General features: G+C 50.2%; 1 protein-coding gene across 1 annotated transcript; it reads right to left on the bottom strand.

Annotated features, from left to right (window-relative positions):
* Positions 1-7: 7 nt before the first annotated feature.
* NXF1 (nuclear RNA export factor 1) lies at positions 8-14,719 on the bottom strand. Its single transcript, XM_007995151.3, has 21 exons — positions 14,590-14,719; positions 13,059-13,245; positions 12,685-12,838; positions 10,813-10,896; positions 10,581-10,685; positions 10,372-10,452; positions 10,193-10,262; positions 9,962-10,050; positions 9,727-9,834; positions 9,014-9,123; positions 7,168-7,204; positions 6,007-6,075; positions 5,871-5,926; positions 5,156-5,263; positions 4,982-5,040; positions 4,756-4,871; positions 4,279-4,321; positions 3,335-3,407; positions 2,652-2,834; positions 477-537; positions 8-354 (listed from the first exon to the last, which is right to left on the bottom strand). Exons 1-21 carry the CDS (start codon positions 14,615-14,617, stop codon positions 316-318), a joined length of 1,860 nt encoding a protein of 619 aa, XP_007993342.1. The 5' UTR covers positions 14,618-14,719; the 3' UTR covers positions 8-315.
* Positions 14,720-14,831: the final 112 nt, after the last annotated feature.

Genomic DNA, 14,831 nt, shown 5'->3' with positions numbered 1-14,831 from the left:
CAGAACACAAAATACAACATCACTCTTTATATTAAAAAGTAAGGAGGTCCTGGGGTTAAGTACACAAAGCACCTAAATCCTTCGGGTAGTTTAGTGTCAGTTCTACAAAGTAAGCTTTGGCTTCCGGGCATCAGTGAGGCTCAATCTTCTGAAGGCTTCCAGGGCAGGCGAGGAGAGGGATCAGGCAGCCCTCCCTCCCTCGGTCACAGTCACAGGGCGGCCTAGGGCCAGACAGAAGGAGATGACAGACGACAACCAGACGGTAATATCCAAGGACTATTTACAGGGGAGGCTGCTTCTGGGGCATGACTACAATCACTTCATGAATGCCACTTCTGGAATCTCGCCCTTGGCCTGGAGAAAAATGAAGGTCAGTAGAGGCAGGCCTACCATCCCCACTCAGTAACCCCAGCTAACCTGACCTCCGGAAGGCCCAGAGATCCTAGTGTTTTTGCCACTGTATTTCCAGACCTTACCTTGAGATGAGTGAAGGCCTGGGCAGATCTGGTGTAGTCCCAGTTGTTGTCCTGAAGGCACCTGGAGTGGAAGAACAGGCAGCTCTGTAAGAATTCTGACCCCTAAATGCCAGTTAGAAGTCCATTCCATAAAAGCACCCAAGTTTGCCAACAAATATGTACATTCTTATACATCCTTGCACTATTTATACAAATGAGAAATTAGTAAAAGTCCAAATGTTCTACCAATGGCTTATCACAGATAAGGAATATTAAATAGCTGTCAAGAAGTCCAAGATAGTTTTCACAGTGGTAGGGAAAGATGTTCATGGTGTAAGTAAAGAAACTAAGTTGCAGAACAGTATATGAAAAGGAACTTCCATTTGCCTTTAACGTTTTTTTTTTTTTTTTGAGACGGAGTCTCACTGCCGCCCAGGCTGGAGTACAATGGCGCGATCTTGGCTCACTGCAACCTCTGCCTCCCAGGTTCAGGTCATTCTCCTGCCTCAGTCTCCCGAGTAGCTGGGATTATAGGCGCCGCCACCATGCCCAGCTAAGTTTTGTATTTTTAGTAGAGACAGATTTCACTATGTTAGCCAGGCTGATCTCGAACTCCTGACCTCGTGATCCGCCCTTTAAAAATTTAAAGGGCAACCTTTAAAAATTTTTATGCTAGGCCGGGCACGGTGGCTCACGCCTGTAATCCCAGCACTTCGGGAGGCCGAGGCAGGTGGATCACAAGGTCAGGAGATCGAGACCATGGTGAAACCCTGTCTCTACTAAAAATACAAAAAATTAGCCGGGCGCGGTTGTGGGTGCCTGTAGTCCCAGCTACTTGGGAGGCTGAGGCAGGAGAATGGCGGGAACCCGGAAGGTGGAGCTTGCAGTGAGCCGACATCGCGCCACTGCCCTCCAGCCAGGGGGACAGAGCGAGACTCCATCTGAAAAAAAAAAAAAAAAAAAAAAAAAAAAAAAAAAAAAAAAATTATGCTAATTTATGCACAGGCAAATTTTTTGTAGACTACCAGGGTTTTTTGGTTTTTTGTTTTTGAGACGGAGTCTTGCTCTGTCACCAGGCTGCAGTGCAGTGGCACGATCTCGGCTCACTGCAACCTCCGCCTCCCGGGTTCCAGCAATTCTCCTGCCTCAGCCTCCCAAGTAGTTGGGACTACAGGCGTGGACCACCAAGCCCCACTAATTTTTGTATTGTTAGTAGAGATGAGGTTTCACCATGTTGTCCAGGATGGTCTTGATCTCTTGACCTCATGATATGCATGCCTCAGCCTCCCAAAGTGCTGGGATTACAAATGTGAGCCACCTTGCCTGGCCAACTATTAGGTTTTTTTAAGCAGCCAAAAGCTTTGCCTTTTAAAATTTCAGGAACCCAGGCACGGTAACTCACACCTATAACCCCAGCACTTTGGGAGGCCTAGGTGGGCAACATGGTGAAACCCCATCTCTACAAAGAAATACAAAAAAATTAGTCAGGTGCTGTGGCGTATGCCTGTAATCCCAGCTACTCAGGTGCCTGAGGTGGGAGAATCACCTGAGCCCTAGCAGTTGAGGCTGCAGTGAGCTGTGATCACACTACTGTACTCCAGCCTGGGCATCAGAGACCCTGTCTCAAAACAAACAAGCAAATAAAAATCTGGCTGGGCGCAGTGCCTCACGCCTGTAATCCCAGCACTTTGGGAGGCCACAGTGGGCAGATCACGAGGTTAGGAGTTCAAGACCAGCCTGGCCAACATAGTGAAACCCTGTCTCTACCAAAAAAAAAAAAATACAAAAAATTAGCCAGGCATGGTGGCATGTGCCTGTAATCCCAGCTACTCGGGAGGCTGAGGCAGAAGAATTGCTTGAGCCTGGGAGGCAGAGGTTGCAATGAGCCAAGATCGCACCACTGCACTCCAGCCTGGGCAACAGAGCAGGACTCCATCTCAAAAAGAAAAAAAAAAAGGTGGCACATGCCTATAGGCCCAGCTACTCTGGAGGCTGAGGTGGGAGGATAGCTTGTGGTCAGCAGTTAGAGGCTACAGTGAGTTATGATCACCACTACACTCCAGCCTGGATGACAGAGCAAGAACTTGTCTCTATAAAAAAAACCACAAACACACACAAAAAAACCATCAGGAGCTCTCATTATTTACTACTAGCCCTCCTTCAGTTCACCCCGTCCTACACATGCCCAGTACTCACTTCTGGGACCACTCGAGGTTCATGCCAGACTGGGTAGAGAATGCCTGCAACATTTCCTGCTGCTCTGGAGAGAGGGTGGGCACTGGGCTGGAGGAAGGCGTGGGTGCAGGCATAGCGAAGGCTCTTTGGATCTCTTCAGAACTGGCATTCCGCACAAATAGCTCGTCGTTTACAATACATAGCCTTGAAGACAAAGAGCACTTAAAAAGCTAGACAGATAACGTCATCCTCCCAACATCATTCCTATTCTCTGATTCTTTCAATATCCACAAGGTCCCCCCCTCCCACTCTTAGCTATTGTTACCTTTTATCATTTATCCCCTCCCATGGAATCAATGTTTGGAAGGATTATCTACCAAACACACTAGAGTTCTCCCAACCCATGGACAGTTCTTAGCTCTTTTATTCATCCTCACGACAAACTTAGGAAGTGAATATTGTTAAATGAATTTTCAGATGAGGCAGCAACCTACTTGCTGGACGTGGTGGAGCCAGGATGAAAACCCAGATGGTACAAGTCCAGAGCCAAGCTATTAACTAACTGGCTCTTAACTACTAGGTGAGCTTTCTCTGATTTCCTGTTGCCTTTCTGAAATCACCCCAAAGACTGACTCTACCTTCCAATTCCCACACTGTTGGCCATGATTAGGATTGGTATCCAATGTGAAAAGCAGAATACTTACCCTGAATTGCTAGCAGGAACAGCAATGAACGTCCGGGTGAAGGCTCGCAAAGAATCCCGGGACTTTCCGTCCACTGCAATGAGAACAGCAACGACACCTTAGGGTCACTAGTGCTTTACGTTTACAAACAGCTTCTTGAATCATGATCTTCTTTGATACAAAGAATCCTAGCGGGTCAGAGAGGGATGATTAAGTATATAAGGGTATAAGGGAAGCAGAGGTGGGGTGAAAGGTCAGGTCAGAAAGGACAATAGTAATAACTACGGCCGGGCGTGGTGTCTCATGGTTATAATCCCAGCACTTTGGGAGGCCAAGGCAGGTGGATCCCGTCCAACATGGCGAAACCCCGTCTGTACTAAAAATACAAAAATTAGCTGGGCGTGGTGGTGCGTGCCTATAGTCCCAGCTACTTGGGAGGCTGAGGCAGGAGAACCAGTTGAACCCAGGAGGTGGAGGTCGCAGTGAGCCAAGACTACGCCACTGCACTCCAGCCTGGTGACAGAGTGCGACTCCGTCTCAAAAAAAAGTAATTACTACTAATCCACTGATAGCATCTGTGTGCCAGGCCCCAGGCCAAGCACTTTGTAAGTCACTTCAGTTACTTCCTATAGCACCACTATGAGATGGCTATTACTTAACTCCAACTTACAAATAAAGAATCTGTCTTAGAGGTAATGTTACTTGTCCGCAGCCCCACACAACCAAAACTGGGATGGAAACTAAGAACTGCCTGACTCCAAAGTCCTCCTAATCCCCAGGCTTTTCCCATATCCAGAAAGGACAGGTGGAGAGGTAGGCCAAGCCAAGACCACTTGGGTTCAGAATGGGAGAAGGAGCTCAAAAAGAAAATGGGAGAGAAAGTAGCTGGGAAGCTAAGAGTGCTGAGGAAAATTCCAGCTGGGGGTGGGACCATGCTACAAACTCAGGACTCCAGAGATTCTTACCTTCCTTGAAGACTCCATTGACAGAAAAACACAGCAGTGTACTCTGAAAGAGAAGCAGCATCGGGTACAATGTACACTTCTCAGAGCCTGAGTGCCCCCCCTTGTCTATTTTTTTTTTTTTTTTTTTTGAGGCGGAGTCTTCACTCTGTCGCCCACGCTGGAGTGCAGTGGCACCATCTTGGCTCACTGCAAGCTCCGCCTCCTGGGTTCACGCCATTCTCCTGCCTCAGCCTCCCGAGTAGCTGGGACTACAGGCGCCCGCCACCACTCCCGGCTAATTTTTTGTATTTTAGTAGAGACGGGGTTTCACCGTGTTAGCCAGGATGGTCTCGATCTCCTGACCTCGTGATCCGCCCGCCTCGGCCTCCCAAAGGGCAGGGATTACAGGCGTGAGCCACCGCGCCCAGCCCCCTTGTCTATTAAATGCCACCCCCACCCCAATTTTAGGCTTCTGTCAGGGCACCAACAGGAGCTTACTGTCTGGGCGCTTATGTCTACCACGAAGGAATTGACGTCATGCTGGGTTTTGGGCAACTCGTTGAGGAAGGCAACAACGTTGAGACGCGTGTGCTTCAGCAGCCGGAACCGCAAGGCTGTGGGTGGAGGAGAAAGCTCAGTGGTGCTGCCACATAGTTCTGAGTTCTATGACTGATTCCTTCCCATGCCCTTTTCCCATCGTATTTTGTTCATATCGCACACTTACTAGGGTCTTTAAGCTTCTTCACATTTCTGCTATCCTTGAAATACTCAGCCAAGCTGCTTCTGGGGGAATAAGAGGAATGGACGTGGTGTTCAGAGCAGTGCTGCCAGCAGGTGCTGCCTTGTATCTGCTGGGAAACCCAGTGGTCCCGGGGAGATTCTGGGATGTGATACTCACCGGGCAGGGTTCTGAGGAATGAAAGGAATGCTCAGGGAACAGCAGGCCCCATCATGGTAGGCATCCAGAAGCCCTTGCCTGTCTCCAGAGTCATAAATTGCATAGTACCTATGGGAAAATCAAACGAGAAAGTATGAACTATGTGGTCTAGAGTCATAAAAGGACCCAGTAGCTCCCAAGAGTGAGTTGTGGCCGGGCATGGAGGCTCATGTCTGTAATCCCAGCACTTTGGGAGGCTGAGGCAGATGAACAGCTTTTGCCCAGGAGTTCAAGACCAGCCCGGGCAACATGGCAAAACCCTGTCTCTACTAAAAATACAAACAAAATGGCTGGGCGCGGTGGCTCATGACTCTAATCCCAACACTGGGAGGATAAGGCAGTCACATCATGAGGTCAGGAGTTGGAGACTAGCCTGGCCAACACAGTGAAACCCCGTCTCTATGAAAAATACAAAAATTAGCCAGGTGTGGTGGCACACGCCTGTAGTCCCATCTACTGGGGAGGCTGAGGCAGGAGAATCACTTGAACCCTGGGGGGCAGAGGTTGCAGTGAGCCAAGATCACATCATTGCACTCCAGCCTGGGTGACAGAGTGAGACACTGTCCAAAAAACAAACAAACAAAAAAACCAAAAGAGTGAGGCTGAGGTGGGCCTGGGTCTGCCCACCTTTCCCTGCCAACCCCGGGGTGGGGAGAGGGGGCCCTGGGATACTTACTGTTGTAGGAAGTGCAGGACCAGACTCTTCAAGTTTTCTGTGCCAAAATAGCTTCCCTGAAATCAAACAAGATATTAGGAACATGGAAGCAGTATTCTCTCCACACATAAGTTCTTACTCAGTCCATGCTTCCTACCTTGCAGGGCGGTAACGTCGTGGGGGCTTCAACATCAAAGGCAATTGGCGGGGGTAGCTCATGGCCATCCTGTGGAAAGGAAATAAAAGTTGACAGTGTAGACTGAGCACAGTGGCTCACACCTGTGATCCCAGAACTTTGGAAGGCCAAGGCAGGCAGATGGCTTGAGCCCAGGAGTTTTAGACCAGCCTGGACAACATGGCAAAACCCATCTCTACCAAAAAAAATACAAAAATTAGCTGGGCGTGGTGGTGTGTGCCTGGAGTCCCACTTGAGCCTGGCAGGCGAAGGTTGCAGTAAGCTACGATTGTGCCACTGCACTCCAGCCTGGATGACAGAGCGAGACCCTGTCTCAAAAACAAAACAAAAGTTGACAGTTTAAACCAGAGAGACGAAGGCTGGATGCATAAGTAGACTAAAGAACTAACAGAGAAGGATCAGAAGTCACGTATAAAAGCATCATGAAAAGTATCCAGGAATCCAGGCTGGGCGCAGTGGCTCATGCCTGTAATCCCAGCACACTGGGAGGCCAAGGTGGATGGATTAGTTGAGGTCAGGAGTTCAAGACCATCCTGGCCAATGGTGAAACCCCTGTCTCTACTAAAAATACACAAAGAAATTAGCTGGGCGTTGTGGCACACGCATGTAATCCCAGCTACTTGGGAGGCTGAGGCAGGAAAATCGCTTGAACCCAGGAGGCGGAGGTTGCAGTGAGTCTAGATTGCACCACACTTTGGATAACAGAGCAAGACTCCATTAAAAAAAAAAAAAAAAAAAGGGCCTGGCAAGGTGGCTCACGCCTATAATCCCAGCACTTTGGGAGGCCAAGGTGGATGGATCACCTGAGGTGAGGAGTTTGAGGCCAGCCTGGCCAACATGGTGAAACCCTGTCTCTACTAAAAATACAAAAATTAGCCAGGCGTGGTAGCACATGCCTGTAATCCCAGCTACTCGGGCTCAGTAAGCTGTGGCAGGAGAATCGCTTGAACCTGGGAGGCGGAGGTTGCAGTGAGCTGAGATCACGCCGTTGCACTCCAACCTGGGCGATAAGAGTGAAACTCCGCCTCAAAAAAAAATAATAAAAAGAAAAAGAAAACTATCCAGGAATCCTTGTGAGTGGGAGACACTGTGCTTGTTAGAATGAAAAAATTATGGACTTACCAGGCGTAATAACTTGGGAAATCGTTCGCGAATGGCGCTGTCAAGAACGGGACAGAAGTAAGTGATGCTTCAGAGCCACCGTGCCTCCTGGGCTGCTCTAGGAGCAAATATACCAAACCCGAGGGACAGCCCATCCCATCCTGCTCATCCCTCCACTCCCTCCCAGCCTGTGCTCAGGGAAAAATGGCCCCACTCCCCACCTGACCCGGGGCACCCAGACATGGACTGCCTTGAAGGCTGTCCCTTTTCTCTCTGCCTGACCCTGAGTGTCAAGGAGCAGTACTCCAAGCCTAGGCTTTAAGCCCAGGACCTCTTTCCCCTCCCTGCCCCCCTTACCTTCCACCTACTCACCTGTGCAGCCCCGGGAGGAGGGAATGGGGTGGGAGCCCAGGGGCTCCGCTGCCTCACCAGGTATCCATCAGTTCTGCCAGGTCTGGCCTTGGCCAAGACCCAAACACACCACAGGGATGGCACAGGATGTTGGGGCAGGGAGATGAGCAGGTGGGGCTCAGGAAGAGGAGAAGCCAAGGAGTAAGAAAGGAGAGGAAAAGGAGGAAAAAGAGAAAAAGGCAAGATGGGGCAGGGGCAAGGGAGAGATGGGGAGGTACAGGAGACAGAGAAGAAAAAGAGAAAGCAAAGAAAAAGGGAAAAGAACTACAATGCAAAAAAGCATCTAGAAAAATGAGGGAGAAAAGGGAGAAACTGACACAGCCCTTTCTTTCAGCTGCCCCATCCCTGTGGTCCAAGGTAGAAATGAGAAACAAATCCTTGCTGTGGTGAGTGGGCACTTGCTGTTGGCCAGGTCTCTGTCTGCTACCTGGGTCCCGATCTGAGCTGGGCGTGGGGAGCAAAGCAGCCATGGGGGCAGGAGACCTCCCTCAGAAGGTGTGAGGGTTCAGGCCCTTGCAGGATTGTGGGGGTGAGGGTCCATGCCCCACCTCTGTTGCCCCCAAGTTATCTCCTGATGGCCCCTCTGCGACTGTGCCTGTCTTAGGTTGTTCCTTCCCTGAGGAATCTTACCCGTCTCTGGCTAACCAGCCATCCACCGGGGCCAAACAGGGTGACGTGCAGTGTGTGAGTGAGGGAGAGGCAGCGCCCCCGAGGGGGTCAGTTCTCTGTCTCCTTGGTAGCCTATGCCCCCGTGGCCTCCACGCCCAGCACCTGCCTTGGGATTCCCTCGCCTGCTGGCGGGGCCCCAGCTCTGATCACGTCTTGGGGAACCCAGGTTTATTCTTCAGGGAGAGCCCAGCTCATAGCACTGGGCAAGATAGACAGATTGCATGCCACCAGCCCCTAGGAGGCCTCAACCTCAGCATGGGCAGGAATGCCCAGGCAACAACCCTGGGCAAGTGGATCCTGAGAAAAGGGTCCCTCTTTGCGCAAGGGCAAGAGGGACCATCACAGTACAAAGGACGGGAAGGCCCATCTCAGTAAGGAAGTCCCAGGTAGGGAGGGCTTCCTCAGCCCACGGACATCAGGCTCTTGGTATAAGGCCACTCCATCTATAGGGTATGTACAAAATACCCTCTGGTCAGAGTAGAAAGGAGAGATGCCTTTCCTGGAACAACAGGGTAGGGAGATTCTAGAAAAGGTTGTGTTCAGGAAGAAAGAGAAAGGCCACAGACCCAGCAAACAGATAGTCAGGTCAGAAGAGAAGAGAAAGGATCTCAGGACAAAGCTGGAAGACATAGACAGACCAAAGTGGGGAGCACGTGATCCTCCCAAAGGACAGGTGGTTCCAGCTCAGGGCTGAACATCTCCGCAGACGGGCCCTGGTCAGGATGCATTAGCTCAGCCTCCCAGGGGGTGAAGGTCCCCAGGAGGGGAGACACAGGCTACAACTGACCTGATGTAGGTGGACTGGTCTCGGAAGGTGTCACACAAGGAGTTTCCATCGAGCCAGAGCTCTTCTAGTTTCAGCCCCTTTATCTTGTCCAACTCCCGCTCAGACTTCAACTGCAAATGGTGGAAGGAAAAAAGGGAGGAGACCCTGGTGAAGACAGCCAACTGGATCCCCATACCCCCAGTACCTACGCTTAGCTCTGAAATCTTCTTTTTTAATCTCTTAAAATTTTCTTTTTTTGAGGGGGACAGGGTCTCACTCTGTCACCCAATTTCAGTGCTGTGGCATGATCATAGTTCACTGCAGCCTCAAACTCCTGGACTGAAGAGATCCTCCCACCTCAAACTCCTGGGTATCTAGGACTACAGGCATGTGACATCATGCTTGACTAATTTATTTTTTAAATTAAAAAAATTTTTTTGAGACAGGCTGCTCAAGCTAGAATGCAACGGCACAATCATAACTCACTGCAGCCTTGAACTCCTGTGCTCTAGCAACCCTCCCACCTCAGCCCCCAGGAGCAGCTTGGACTACAGGCCTGTGAACTCCTAGCCTTAAGTGATCTTCCTGCTCTGGCCTCCCAAAGTGTTAGGATTACAGTCGCAAACCAGCGCATCTGGCCCGAGTTCTCTCTCTTGCCTCTTGCCATCACCAGACAAACTCTCTACACCCTCTACCCATCCCTTCAAAAATTTAGCCGAGCGATCAATTCTCACTTCATTTCCAGAAAGGTTTAGGATCTTCAGGTTGGGCGCCTTCTGAACAATGCTAGACATGTCATCCAGCCTGTATAGCCTGTTGTTGCTCAAGTTCAAGGACAATAGCTGTGAGGAGAAAAGAGTTTAGAGAAAGCACCACCAGCAAGTGGATCAGAGACAAATCTGCCCTCCAGCCACATCCTATCTAACCCACCCTGCTTCCTCATGCCTAATGCTGGGCCAAAGGCCTTACCTCAGGGATGTTCTCTTCAATGATCCTCAGGGTAGCTGCCATACAGCTTCTGCGATTCAGGACAACGTCAATGTTCTGGGCCACCAAGTCTTCAGGAAGCAGAAGCGAAGGAAAGGGAAGGCTGAAGGGTTTGCCCAGGGCAGCATTAACAGTAAAACATCCTCAAACTTTCCCTCCCTGACAGATTCCACCTTGTCACCACCTATCTGAGAACTACTGCTGTCAACCAACCTGGGTCTGAACGGAGGCCCTTGAGGTCAAGGGCTTGCTGGGAGCCATCATATCGTTTGCTCATGATCAGCTACAGAGGTAAAAGAAGGGTTTAGTGGTCACTGGGGTGGTATGAGTGGGGTGGGGGTGTGAGAAGTGGTAAGACTGGGTTGGAAACATCTAATTTGAGCCTGCGTCACCTTTAGCTGTTCTACTTGTTCTGGCTTCAGTTCATTCAGTATAGTGTGGGGCGGAGCAGAAGAGTTGATGATGATAGATATCTGGAGGGAAGACACAAAGGGCACAGAAAACTCTAGAGAAGCCTAAGCCGCAAGACCCAGACCAAGACCCAGTCCCTGCTCTGAGCACCAACTTCCACCTCCAGCCAAGCCAGGTCCTTTAAACACACCCTTCGGTTCTCCCGATCCAAAATCTTATAGTTGACAGCCTTCAATGCAGAGGCAGTGCTGGCGTCCTCAACGAAGAACTGGGCCCGTGTATTCTCATAGTGAAACTGCAAGAGGAAACAGGAGCATTACACTGGGAGTCCAGAGCCCCTTGGGGAGGGGCATTACACTGGGAGTCCAGCTTGCCCCTTCACCATCCCTGATGCCTGGCCAGCCACTCAGGCCTTGTCTTACCTCAACAGGGGTGAAGGGCACACTGCACTTGCTCTGAATCATGCTCAGGAGCCATGCCTTGTCATACTTTCTGCCATAAGGAATCTAGAAATGAGAGAAAGAGCAAAGAAGGGAACGATAAGTAAGGCTGAATAGCAGACCCAATACAATGCCTTTTATACCTTCTACCAAACTTTTTTAAAAGACTACCTAAAGAAAGGACCAGTACTAAGTTTTCTACTTGAGACATACATAGATTCTTTAACTTCCTTTCTGTCTACTTACACTTGCTATATTCTTTTTTTTTTTTTTTTTTTTTTTCCCAGACAAAGCTTCGCTCTCGTTGCCCAGGCTAGAGTGCAATGGCACGATCTCAGCTCACTGCAACCTCCACCTCCCAGGTTCAAGCGATTCTCCTGCCTCAGCCTCCCGAGTAGCTGGGATTACAAGCATGCCCGACTAATTATTTGTATTTTTAGTAGAGATGGGGTTTCACCATGCTGGTCAGACTGGTCTTGAACTCCTGACCTCAGGTGATCCACCCACCTCAGCCTCCCAAAGTGCTGGGATTAAGAGGCATGAGCCACCACACCTGGCCAACACTTGCTATATTTTCTTAGTAATAGGGCCTCACTCTGTCACTAAGGCTAGAGTGCAGTGGTGTGATCATAACTCACTGCAGCCTTCATCTCTTGGGCTCAAGCGATCCTCCTGTCTCAGTCTTCTGGAGTAGCCAGGACTACAGGCATGCACCACCATGTCCGGCTAATATTAAAATTTCCTGTAGAGAAGGGGTCTTGCTGTATTTCCCAGACTGGTCTTGAACTCCCAGCCTCAAGTGATCCTCCACCTCGGCCTCTCAAATTGCTGGCATTACAGGCGTGCGCCACTGTACCCAGCCCACTTACGCTTATAATCCCGCCAAAAAAAAAAATCAATTTTTTTTATTCCAAAAGTTTCAAGATATTATTTACACCTTGCCTGTCCCTCAGAGAACTTCACGGACTGCAAGCCCCATACTCAGCCTGAGCCAAATGAAGACATCCAGAGGAATTACTCCTTCCACAACCACAGTTTTCATATTTCTCTTCCACCCCTTCTCTGAACCTGCTCTAAGGTGCTGGAAGATACTGATTCCTAGGAGAAGAGACAGATACTTGACTATGGCATAATCAGCTAACAAGAATAATTTTTGGGCTGGACGCGCTGGCTCATGCCTATAATCCCAGCACTTTGGGAGGCCAAGGCAGGCAGATCATGAGGTCAGCAGTTCAAGACCAGCCTGGCCAATACAGTGAAACCTTGTCTCTACTAAAAATATAAAAATTAGCTGGGCGTGGTGGTGGGTGTCTGTAGTCCCAGCTACTCAGGAGGCTGAGGCAGAAGAATCGCTTGAACCCAGGAGGCGGAGGATGCAGTGAGCCGAGATCACGCCACCGCACTCCAGCCTGGGTGACAAAGCAAGATTCCATTAAAAAAAAAAAAAAAAAAAAAGGGCCGGGCACGGTGGCTCAAGCCTGTAATCCCAGCACTTTGGGAGGCCGAGACGGGCGGATCACGAGGTCAGGAGATCCAGACCATCCTGGCTAACCTGGTGAAACCCCGTCTCTACTAAAAAATAAAAAAACTAGCCGGGTGAGGTGGCGAGCGCCTGTAGTCCCAGCTACTCGGGAGGCTGAGGCAGGAGAATGGCGTGAACCCGGGAGGCGGAGCTTGCAGTGAGCTGAGATCCAGCCACTGCACTCCAGCCTGGGCGACAGAGCGAGACTCCGTCTCGGAAAAAAAAAAAAAAAAAAAAAAAAAGAATAATTTTTGTGGAATAAAATTAAACATCTCCACTCTGAGCGTGGCCTCCGATCTCTACTGTACCATCTACCTTCTCAAAGTACTCACTGTAATCTTGAACCAGTTCTTTGAGGTCCCATCCTGGCTGGTGCCAGCCCCTCCTCTCTCTGGAGGAGCTCTGTCTCTCCGCACAGTAACATGAATGCGATCTCGATCATGCCAAGTATCACCCCGACGGTTAGGTCGGGTGGTATAGGGGTTGCTGTGGGTAAACAGAGAATAAAATGACCACAAATGCTAGGAAAGTCTTCTCAAAGACCTTCCTGCACTGTGTTGGCAGGACTAAACTAAGATTGTTCAATCGCTAAGCTAGTCCTGGCATTTCTCACTATAACAGGTGGGAAGGAAAATGACATGGACAGTAAAAGGGCCATATAATCTCATGAGCCACTAAATTCAAACCAGACCAACTGGTCACTTACTATCGTACTCGGGGACCATCCTGGGCATCACTCATTGCCACATCTCCATCATCTTCCTCCAGGCGGGAAGACCGAATACCAGAACCGCCTCTTCCAGACCTACGGTTTCCTTCACCATATTTCCACCGGAAGGGACCCCGGCCTTTTTTCTTTCTTTGAGGGAAATTAACGCGTTCATCATCGTGTTCTGGAGTTAGAAACAGGAACACAAATTAGAAGTAACTGGTTCGGCTTGGTGTGGCAATCATAGTTTCTACTCTGAACTACTGGAAGAGATACATACTAACTACACAGGCCATCTCCATGCAAACTCTGCTGCCTGTCCACAGGAAAGAGCTCTCTCTGTGGGAGGTCAGCATCAAGGAAAAGTTATTGGAAATCTGTGTAGGGCTTTTGAAAAATGAAGTAGAAACTGGAATTAGAAGCAGAATGTATAAATGTGAGACCCAAAAGTGTAAGTGAACACAAATCAGACCTCTGAAAGCCACCTGAAATCTGCCACTCAATACTTTGTCTATACAGTACAGATGCCAGTTACAAATATGATCAGTTTAAGGATCCTCTAAAAATTCTCCTTGTTCTCAAATTGCCACTTTGAAGTTTTCTGAGGAGCTCTTCGATTCCATGGCCAGAAATGCCCTTTAACTCAGGAGACAATTTCTAGACTCAGGCTCTAGTGGTAGTGCCAGGCTAGGGTGCTTAACCAGGGACCCTGGAATGCTCTCCAGGAATATGAACTGATTCATGCTGTGTAGGACTAGCGTCTTAAAAAGGGTCCCTAACTCCCAAAAGAGATCTGCCTAATACCGAGCACTCTGTAAACAATGAATCTCAACAAATGACCCTAGAAAAAAAGAACACAGAAGGCGCAGCTAACATTCACTGAGAACTGTTCTCCAGCACCGGCCACTATGCTTCAGGCACTTGATAGGAATGATCTCATTTCCCCCCCTACGTCCCCCCCCACTCTTAAGAAATACTGTTGTTATTCCACTTTAAAGGGGTGGAAGAGGAGAGTTTTAAATTCACGGTTTCAACCTCCACCATGCACTCCTAACTACTACAAAGAACTAACACCCAGTGTAGTGTTCAGACTGGAACATCCAGTTGATGTGTAAGTCTCGAATATTAAGCCAAAGCCCAGGCCCGAGGGTTCAAGACCGACTGGACGCAGTAAAAAATAGGGCACCAGGGCAGCCCACGAGTAGGGCACTAACTCACATTAAAGGAAGAGTCAGGCCGCCAAACCGAACTGACAGGCATCAACCACCCACAAAGTTCAAAGGAATCCCGTCCCCCTACCCCCGAGCCACCCGCTCCGAGCCGCAGGTCCCCCAACACCAGGATTCCAGGAGGAATCCAGGAGTCAACAACTCGGTAATCCACCTCGAGTGCCCCCCGACCCCCCGCGCGCCGCTCCCCGCGGACGCCGGGCTCCTGGCGGCCTCACGCCCCGGAGGCTGAGGCCTAGGCCGGCGCCGCCCACCCGCGCCCCAGACAGCCGGTTCCCGACCCGAGGACCAGCACTGACCGCTGTACGACTTCCCCTCGTCCGCCATGCCACAGCGAAGAGCAAGGGCGGGCTCAAGCGCTGGCCGCTACGCCGGCAAACGACCGAACGCCCAAGCACTCAGGACCGAAGTGTCCCTACGCCGGGCGCCACCGCATTTATATAGCAAAGCACGTCGCGCGCCGCTGACGTCCCAGGCTGGGGGCGGTGCCGCCGCCCGGAGAAAGCGCGACCCCCTGCGCGTGCGCACACTTAAGGCCGTC

Source organism: Chlorocebus sabaeus, chromosome 1, assembly GCF_047675955.1.
Source record: "Chlorocebus sabaeus isolate Y175 chromosome 1, mChlSab1.0.hap1, whole genome shotgun sequence".
Taxonomy (NCBI): Eukaryota; Metazoa; Chordata; class Mammalia; order Primates; family Cercopithecidae; genus Chlorocebus; species Chlorocebus sabaeus.
This window is presented reverse-complemented; position numbering and strand designations above follow the sequence as displayed.